The 10,568-nt window shown below is 32.1% G+C and overlaps 1 protein-coding gene across 1 annotated transcript; it reads left to right on the top strand.

Annotated features, from left to right (window-relative positions):
* Positions 1 to 5,760: 5,760 nt before the first annotated feature.
* LOC145129948 (uncharacterized) lies at positions 5,761 to 7,340 on the top strand. Its single transcript, XM_079064792.1, has 5 exons — positions 5,761 to 5,914; positions 6,033 to 6,208; positions 6,286 to 6,755; positions 6,835 to 6,961; positions 7,254 to 7,340. Exons 1-5 carry the CDS (start codon positions 5,761 to 5,763, stop codon positions 7,338 to 7,340), a joined length of 1,014 nt encoding a protein of 337 aa, XP_078920918.1.
* Positions 7,341 to 10,568: the final 3,228 nt, after the last annotated feature.

A 10,568-nucleotide genomic window follows, 5' to 3' on the forward strand; every position in this document is an offset into this window, starting at 1 on the left:
ATGACACCATTTTGAGCTAGCCTCAAAAGTACATAGCTCATAGGCTTGAACTCGATGAAATGATTTATATTCTATTTGATTGGCAAATGAATTAATCATTTACGCCATATTATGCATATGACATGGTATTTGATCATGTTGTACTTTAGAAGAACTAAAAGAATGTATATGAGACAATCAGTTTAAAAAGGATCTTCATGGAAAGAGCTACATAAGATGTTAATTTCTAAACAGATATAAATAATTATGAATTATAATTGGATTTTGACATCATTATATATAACTTGTATATGCCCTAAATCTTGGCACGACACGCCGGAGACGCGATGCGAATTGCGACAAAGTTAAGTTTTCTCAAGTAGTTCTGTTTCTTCATTCGAATCCTTGTTATCTCGTCGTGATTTGCTTCCATAACCTTCTTTTTATCAATATTCTTTTTTTAAATTCTCTTTTAACTTTTAGAAATCATTACTGATAAATATTCAAATGATAGATTAAAATTGTGTGGACTAAACTAAAAACTAAATTTAAATAAAAAAAAATCAACCAACATCGGTTACCTCCTTTTCTTCATAAGTTTTTTTCCTCCTCCTAGTGAGATAATCACTTACTTATGTGCAACCAACTCCTATCCTTTCAAACTTTTCCATAAGCTCCGCTCTTTTTCGAGTTTTCCAAATGCGTCCAAATCATTTAATTTAGTCTCAGCATGAACATAAGGCTCAAACTATTCTGCAAAAATCTAAAGACGAAAAGTATCATTTTAAAAATAAATAAAATATAAAATAATATAAGGATAAACATACTTCTGAGAAAAATTCATGTTGCTGCTATCCTCCAGAGGCCTCAATTTTTTGAAGGAATTAATGTTTGAATAAATCTTTTGCATGCAAGAAGCGGTTTGTCGAAAACAAAACATTCGAGATCCGTTAGGCTATTTTTTCCGGATTTTTTTCGCGCAATTGCCCAATAAGCAAAACATGAGTAACCAAACTAGTTAAGAGTAGCAAAATTTTGATTTTCCGCTTAAGCACACTACGATACAACATGTTGTACTACGTGTCGTGAATTGAGTTGGACAAATCTACAAATTAGTAAACTATTAGGGCCAGAAATTCCCTAATCACTTGCAATTGGCAAACCCATGCAAGTAGACAAATAATCTTCCTGTTGCTTCCTTTAAAAATCATGGTGCGATTGGTGAAATTGCGTCGTCATTAGCGATCAAAAAGGTTTATTCGTGTCGCGATACTGAATAACACATGGTGATTTCTATTTGGAAAAAAATCATCCACCTTTGTGATTAGATTTTTTATGTTAGGTCCCCAAATTCTTTTTTCACTAAGTGTCTTCTTGTATATTTTAACAGTACCGTACCATTTTAAACTATTTATTAAAAAAAATTGGTCCAACTATTTTTATAAAAAAGTTTCCAATTAAATGTTTGTGTATCTTTTAAAAATTTAGTTTCTTCTAATACTTTCTTTACAACTTTTTAAACATTTTTTTTATATAAAACATTGTTTTGACGAATTATTATTTTATAATTTTTTTAAATCTTTGTTTTTACAAACTATCTTTTTTAAGTTTCATATTTTTACGTCTTTGTTTTTTACGAGTTTCTTTTAAAGATTTTTCCGTTTTCTTTTATAAACTACCTTTTTGTTACATAATCATTTATAAATTTTCCGCAGAATGGTACGGATGTGCAGCGCATGATAATGTTCTTTATCGACTCAAAATTTAATGTGCACACAATAGCGAGACCGACACCACAAATGTGCACTAACAATAAATCATTAATAAGCCAATTCTAACCGGACTTCGTTTCCATTCTTATTCACATTAGACACATCGTGCACCTAATTAGGCAAATAGGCATCGGATTTGACATTATTGACATGCAAAATAAAGTTATTCAATTTACTTTATAACAACTTACAAGAACATCTTTTTTCGTAAAGCATTCTCTATGCCATTCATTGGTAGGAAAGGAACCAAATATCACTATATGAAGGTGAAGGGGCTCGTAAAGGTTTTCATCTCAAAGTTTAAGCTTTCATAATTCAAATAAGCAAAGAGAGATGGCTCTATGTGGAAAGTTGGTTAAGAAACATCAATCAAGTCCGATTGAGACGCGTTCTATGAATTATTTCGATACAAACCTAACCATATATCCTACATGAGCCCTATGAACATCAAAAGTGTTGATCTCAATGGTGGTGAATGGGGTTATGTCGGATCAGGAATGACTTGGAACTATATTTTTGGTACGTCTCCTAATCTTTAAACATTTTTCTACCACGATTTAATTATTTAGCTTCTTACCAAGAAGAAAATGACATAGTATTCTTTTGTTGTATAATGTTTTCCGTGTGTCATGGTCTTATACTGTTATACGAAATAGATGGGAAGACATGTGTGGCTAAGGAAGTGATTGAAGCAATTGACGAGGAAAAAAAATCAGTGTCCTTCAAGGTGGTCGATGGTGCTCTAATGGAATTTTATAAGACCTTCTTATTGACCGTTCAAGTAGACACAAAGGAAGAAAAGAACTTCGTGACTTGGACGTTGACATACGAGAAGATTAATGGAAACATTAAAGATCCAAACACTTTGATGGAGTTTTGCCTCAATGTCACCAAAGATATCGAGACTAACCTGCACATGCAATGCAACTAATTAAAGTTCCATGTGAACAAGAATAAAGACCCTTGAATTGGATGTTTTCACTGCACCTTATCTTATTGTGTTTCAATCCTCGTCTATTTGTACGATCAGAACTTGTATTTTAATTCGATTGTTCATGTCATACTCGACAAACAATCTATGTAACTTGTTGGGTCTTTTGTAATATTTATCGTCTTCATAAAAAAGGCTTTTGCTTCATTTGTTCTCAGGTTTATTATTTTAGAATTTAGATATTTGACCAAGTTCGTTTTATTTTATGAGATAGTACTGTATTCATATAAAAATAACAGTATTACGCAACACAATAGTTCACGTTTTGGAATTTGATTTTCTTCTACGAATTTAGTATCAACTATCATAAATAGGTGATATGATCTTATATTTAAATTGGAATTTTATGTTACTAATGTTGGATTAGTTAATTCCGTTGTATTTTAAAATTACTTTTAATGAATTATCAGGTTAATGTATACATTAAAACATTCATAATTCAATGTCTCAAATCAGACTTCAACCTTGACACAAAAATTGATACGCTTGGTTAAAAACCCTTTGGTTCATGATTAAATAATAATAATGGAATTTATGATAAAATACTAATTAATTTGATCAGCATACAATCCCATTCAATTCTTTTATTGATTTATATGTTCCTCCTACTCGTTAGAGCCACCGTTGGGACTTTTCAAGTTCACTGCAAACATATCTTTGAAAAAGCCATGTTGGATTTGGTCGTTTACATAATTTAGAGCATTTCGAGAGCACTTTAAGATGTTGAAAGCATTTGTTCAAAGAGCCAACTTGACAATATATTATCCACGATAAGTAATAAAATTTCTACTTACTTTAATTTTATATTTAATTCATTAAAAGCTTGGGATTGCAGCAACAAATTGGAAAAACACAAACTTAGTTTTACTTTAATAATTAAAACTAGGGATGTATCCTCGGCGGGGTTAGACAGTTCACTATATAATTATATTTTTTCATGGACTACATAATTATATCATCAGTTATCATCAACTTCAGAATTTGTGACCATTGGATCTTCAATTGTTGCTACTTCACCATTTAAGCTGTTCACTTTCTCAATAACCTTCTCATTTTCAAAAATAAGTTTCTCAATCAAACCCCTCGCAGATTCCAGTTGTGTCTTCATCTCCTCATCTTCCATAACAATATGTTACACCACCAAACAAAAATCGATCATCACCTAAAAAACTATATAAATTATAGTACAATATGTTAGGTTATAAAAAAATGAGACAAACCTGTGACTTTGACTTTTTAGATGATAATTGGCAGCCATGGAATTCTCAAGGTCTTGAATCTTTGACTGAAGAACAGACACGTGTTCTGTTCTTTCGGCTGTTGGTTTTGGTGGGAAATATCATGTATGGATGCTTCCAGGTCAATCACCTGCAAGGGTTTGGTTTATTTTCCACATCAGAACAAATAAAACACACTTTCTAGTTTCTAGCACCTTATCTTTATATTTTTACAACAGAAAGCGATAAATATTATACACATATGCTTATAAAAACAACACCAAAAATGTACCTATGCTTGTAATCTTGCATTATCCTTGTTCAAAGTATTTATTTCTTCGAGCAACTCGTTTACTTTTTCTTGAATATCACCCTGAAAAATGAGCAGTTATAAGGATAATGCTAAAATCAATTGGGATACAAATATTATTAATAGGGAAAATGACGTATAGGCCCTATAATGTTTTTAGGGTTTACCTATTTAGCCACTTAACTTATTTTGTGGTTTAATAAGGTAACGAATTACTATTTGTCGGGTCGATGAAGTCCTTATTTCAATTGTGAAGGGGTAGCCGGTCATTTTAAGTCCACCTCCTTCTACTAACACCACATCGGATGCTGACTGTGACTTTCGTCTAATGTCATGTCATTAATTAGTCGCTTCCTTCTTACTGTCGGTATACGCTTTATAAAAGAACCCTTTTACCTCCACTGTTCAACACTTCATCGATAAACCATTTTTTGTGAGGTGCTTCTGCATCCTCAAGCATGGAACCTGTATTCTTACAAGTAGATGTCCACTTCCAAGGAATGTTCGCCAGAAACCCCATACGCTACACCAGTGGAATTACTCAGAGGTTTTCGGACATCGATTTCGCAGGAATGGACAAGGATGGGTGTGCTGCGTTCATCGAAAGGTTCACTGGGGAAAAGTGTGAGAAGCTCTATTACTGCCAACCTGATATTGATTTTCCAAAAGGTTTGACTCTAATTTGTAATGACCCCGATTATTATGACTTCATAGCAATTGCATATGAATGTGGTGCTATACTCCCTATGTATGTAGACCATTTTGGGAATAGTAACATACAGGAATGGTTGGATGAACATAAAGACGAGTTTGTTGGTAACGTACAGGAAGAAGTACTTGATGGTGCAGGACTGGATAAGGAAGTTGCAACAGGGCATCGGGATGTGGGTGACACAAGCGATGAGGAAGCGAATGGCGGCGATAATGACGACGAGGATGAGGATGTCGATGACGATGAGGATGACCATCAGAAGCCTCATTTTTTTATAAAGGGTAATGAGATTCAGGTAGACATGGGTGAGAAAGCGGGTGTAGGTGGGGCAGTAGAAGAAGACATGGGTGACAATGAAGATGTCTATCCCGAATTGCTAAACATTTTCAATGATAAGCTCAATTGGAAGGAGCAGGAACCTGTTTTCGGTATGAGGTTTGAGAGTCCTAAGACATTGAAACACATGCTTTGTAACTATGCTGTTGCGAATGGTTATCAATTATGTTTTGTGAAGAATGATACTAGACGATTACTTGTCAAATGCTGTAATGGAAAATGTACTTTTAGGCTTTGGGGTTCTTGGATGAGTGTTGATAAGTCTTTCCAGATAAAGTCTCTTATCGGTGAGCATAATTGTGCAAAAATTTTCAAATTCGGATCAATTGTGACTGACAAATGGATAGGGACCCACTTTAAGCACCAAATTTTATAACAATCAAAAGATGAGCGTCTGATTACTTAGAGAGGAGGTAAAAACCGCTTTTGGGATTAATGTGAGTATGAGTCAGTGTAGGCGAGCCAAGAATTATGCATTGAGTCTAGCTGAAGGCACAATAGCTGAAAATTATGCAAGAATATGGTCATATGGTGAGGAGATTAGAAGATCAAATCCTGGATCCACAGTTAAAGTTTGTGTTGATTCAATGCCTGATGGTAAGAATTATTTCAACAAAATATACATATGTTTTGCTTCAGTAAAAGAGGGATGGAGGGGAGGATGTAGGAGGATCATTAACCTAGATGGTTGTTTTCTGAAAAGTTTTTTGTCAAGGGGAGTTGCTTTGTGCTGTGGGTAGAGATGCTAACAATGGAATATTCCCAATTGCTTGGGCAGTTGTTAGTGTGGAAAACAACGAGAATTGGAAATGGTTCATAGAAACTCTTTCAGAAGATTTGCAATGTTGGAATGATGGACATGGTATGGTTCTAATTTCGGATCAACACAAGGTATGGTTCAAAACTAGTGCATGTTCTAAAATTACTAATTGTTATTCTAATTTCAAACATTAATGTGACTTATGTAGGGTTTGATTGAGGCAGTAAAGGAAGTATTTCCAGCAGCCGAACATAGGCAGTGTGCTAGACATATCTATGCGAATTTTAGAAAGAGATTTAGTGGATCCAAGTTTGAAAATCTGTTTTGGAAAGCGAGCAAGGCAACAACTGAAGCACAATTTAATGTAGTTATGAAAGAGATTGGAAAATTAAATCCGGAAGCAGTTGTGCATCTTATGGATAGAGATCCAAAGACTTGGTCTTTGGTTTTTTTCAGAGTTCATAATTCTTGTGAGTCAGTAGAGAATGGTTTTTCAGAGAGTTTTAATAGTGTGATTTTGGATGCCCGGAAGAAACCAATAATAAGCATGTTAGAGGACATTCATATATATGTGATGCAAAGGATGGTGACTATGAAACTAACCGGACAAGGATGGAATCGTTATTCTGTTTGTCCAAATATCAGAATACGGTTGAATATGCTCCAGACTGAGCAAAGGTTTGTACATTTATCCAATTACATTAGTACCTAACTCTTCACATCTCATGATATTTGCGGTTTTCATCTATATATGTAGGCATTGGCAGGTCATATCTTGTGGGGGGATGAAGTTTGAGGCAAGGAAAATGGACGAGGCGTTTACTGTTGATGTTGAAAAAAAGGAATGCAGCTGCAGGCTATGGCAACTTAATGGATATGGCTGCGTACACTCAGTTGCCACCTTATCCTACTTAAATATCACACCTGATGGTCCATATGTAGATCCACATACTTCGTTCCCTTGTTAATTTGTTATATCCATTTGTGATTTGATCATCAGACTCACCTCTTTCTGAAGCCATGAATCTTTTTTTTTCAGTTTGTAACTATAAAGCTCTTGTCTCAAACTTAGTCTGATGATCAAATCACAAATGGATATAACAAATTAACAATAAATAATTAAACATATGTAGCAGTTTTTACAATTATAACAATTCTTTTGGTTATTTGTATAAGTCACCACTTTATGATGCAATGAGTTTATTTCTTTTTGTGATTGTGAAAGGTTTCTCTCCAGATCAGCCTGAAACCATAAAACAATAAAACCATAAGAAAGAATTTGACCAAGTCAACATGAAATGTGAACTTCATAGCAATGAATGATCAAATCAGTTCATCAAAGAAATTGCATAATATAATCAAGAGAAATGTGAACTTCATACCTCCTTTAGTATGTGCACCTCCAATTGCTCTTGTAGTTCTTTTATTTTTTGTAGTATAAAAGCTTGTAAATTGGGAAAAATAAATAAGAGAAAGATAGGATATATGAACTAACACATAAGGCACAATCATGTTTATAAATGCATATTTAGTAGCAGAAGGTACCCCTTGCTGCAAGCTTCATTCATGACAACTACAACAACAAAATAATAATAATAATAATAAAACAAAAAAAAACTTCAATTTACATATGTTTCAATATTAGCAATCAAAAAATGTTTATTTTTTTTTAATAATTCCTCAAATTTTTATCAAAATTTGTAATGACTGCCTTTATTAAATTCACCATTCTATCTCCCCTCACTTAAAGTTTTCCCAACCTGAAAATAGTTAAACAATCACCAACCTTTAAACATTGTGATATGATTAGTACCCATGAAACTTTAATCATTAGTAAAGGTAGAAGAGACCAAATATAGAAATTGCACAACAGACGAAAAAATTAACGAAAAAAGCAGCTGATGAATAACAACTTGGAGCTATTTTCGAACAGACCTTGTCTTGAAGCACATAAATAATATGAAATAAACGCACAATATTTAAAAGACAAATGATAATAGTTAATACATACTTTAACGCTGACTTGTTTTTTTTCAAGAATTAGAAAGCAAAAGATGGGAAAAAAAGAACAAAAAACATACTTTTTTGATGGATAAGGATTCATGGGACCTTTCTGTAGATACACAACAAATATATTAGATCCATTCTTGAAAAAAATTTGCACCCAAAACCTGCAATATCAAATGATATGTTAGTCAAATGTTCTATTTATATGGAAGTCCATAAAGAAGCATAAAAAAGAAAATAAAAGCAATAAAAATTGGTTTTGTAACTACAGAGGAACACAAATTAGTTATATAACCATTACCTTAAAATCAAAAAGAAATTAACAATGATATCTTATGTGGATACAACAAAAATAATTACTCATCCATATTCCATAAACTGATACACCAAATCCAAAACACGTAGAAGCAAATTTAAATAAAATTCAGCTATCAATACCTCTGGTCCACCAAAATCAAAGAAAATTTAACCAATTAATTTCCGATGATTTGGACTTGACATCTCAAACTTGTTTTTGCTGAAATCACAATAATCTACATTTTCCTACAGTTTCAACACAATTTCTTTATGTATTCACAATAATTATCTTACTGTTTGATTTCGCTCGTTTTTCATTAAAATCAAAGACGTGCATACCAAACTTTTTTTCAACCAAGGATCAGTGATGGTTTATAATCATAGAATATATATATATATATATATATATATATATATATATATATATATATATATATATATATAGGGTTAGGTTCATGTGAGACAAAATGGATTTTGTGAGACAAAGGAACGAAATCTTGACCACTCATCTCAAATAATTGATGGCTAGGAATAAAACATAAAAACACTATAAAAAGGGTGATGTAGGCGGTAGCAATTTTGAAAATATGTCAAAGTTTGTGATTAATTATGGACCAGGAGGGATAGTCTTGTCATTTTTAACTCAAATCATGTGAGAGCTGATTCTTTTCTTCCTAGTCGTGATTTGCTTCTTCTTTCTCCCCTAAACTTTTCTTGATCTGGATTTTTCTCTAGCGTAATTCCATAGAATATGAAATCGATCCAAAATCTTCTCAATCTTATACCACAAAACCCTAGAAATATGCCCCCTTAACAAGAACTCGCAACAAAAAACCCAAGTTTTGGTTTTGTATCAATTCAACAAAAATCCATAGTCGCATCCCTAATTAACGAGATTTATTTCTTCAATACATCGATTTATTCTGATCAAACATCGATCGTGGTTGTTTCAAATACAAAAATCTCTCCAAATGGAAAAATTACCCCTATTACAGGTTTTCTGATTTTATATTTTGATAAATTAGATATTATCTTCTTTGAATATCTTAATAGTATATGAAATTACTCTTTCATTAATAAATTATTTAACTTTTTATGTTAATTTGTTGATTAATCACATAATCTAAAAGTACATTAGCAAACTAGGGTTTGATAGATTAATATTATGTTTTGATGAAATTAAGGTATTTTGTTTAAGATACTCTTTAATAGAATCTATTAGTTTTATGCTTCTGACTATGATACGTTTTGAGAATCTGAGGATTTTTTATTCTATTTTGACATAATCGAATTCATCTTTCTGTATTTCTAGTCCGAAAATATCAAATTTAGATTCATATTCTAAATAATATAGATTCTAAATTGTCTCTTGTAATAGGCTTCAGGAAGTTGTTATTCTGTTTATTCTAAATTTTGAATTATTTTTCTGAAAATGTTTATTGTAGCTATGGTTTGTATTTGATCCAGATTCACTATACCTTGAGTAAGGAATGAACTTGTTTATTGTAGTTTTGGTTAAATTTTTTTTGAAATTGTTTATTGTAGCTATGATTAGTTGTGACAACCGTCAAAATTCGAGTCGGTTCTAGATTTGACTAAACTTAGTTGCACGTATAGGCACGACACATACTAGACTTATTATCTAGAAGCTAAGTTATAAACTACTAGAAACTTGGAAACAATTAGAAACGATGGATAGTGTACTTAGATTTCACATTGATATGTGAATTTTACAACTACTTAACTGTAGTAACTATCCATATTCGGGTCGCTCTTAGACTCGAACACCTTTTCATGAATCATATACATACATCATTCATTTGACCTAGTAATAAAAATTAGGTCCGAGTCTCGTCGTAACTTAAGTCAAAGTTGAAAACTAAGATTAGTATATTTGATTCTGCAATTTCGCGTGAATCTTGAAACCACTACATAGAATGCCAATAAACCGATAAAATAAGTAACAAACATTATTTATAACTATAAAAGAGTTATAATACCATAAAATAATTTGAAGTCTCAAAGATTCAATTCATTTTGATATCCAAAGATTTATTAAACTCCAAAAACCCTAAAAGCCATAAAAACTCATAGTTATAGACTTTAACCTTAAAGTTTTTATAAAAATAATTATGAACCTTATAATATTATCTTATAATAATAAAAATTATGAAAATTCAATCAAGA

The sequence above is a fragment of the Lactuca virosa genome, chromosome 1 (genome assembly GCF_052849685.1).
Source record: "Lactuca virosa cultivar CGN04683 chromosome 1, Lactuca_virosa_CGN04683_v6, whole genome shotgun sequence".
Lineage (NCBI taxonomy): Eukaryota > Viridiplantae > Streptophyta > Magnoliopsida > Asterales > Asteraceae > Lactuca > Lactuca virosa.

Coding starts and splice junctions, on each gene's coding strand:
- LOC145129948 (XM_079064792.1), top strand. CDS start 5,761: ATGAGTCAGTGTAGGCGAGCCAAGAATTATGCATTGAGTCTAGCTGAA. Junction 5,915..6,032: donor TGTTGATTCAATGCCTGATG/GTAAGAATTATT, acceptor TTTTTTGTCAAG/GGGAGTTGCTTTGTGCTGTG. Junction 6,962..7,253: donor AACTTAATGGATATGGCTGC/GTACACTCAGTT, acceptor TATTTGTATAAG/TCACCACTTTATGATGCAAT.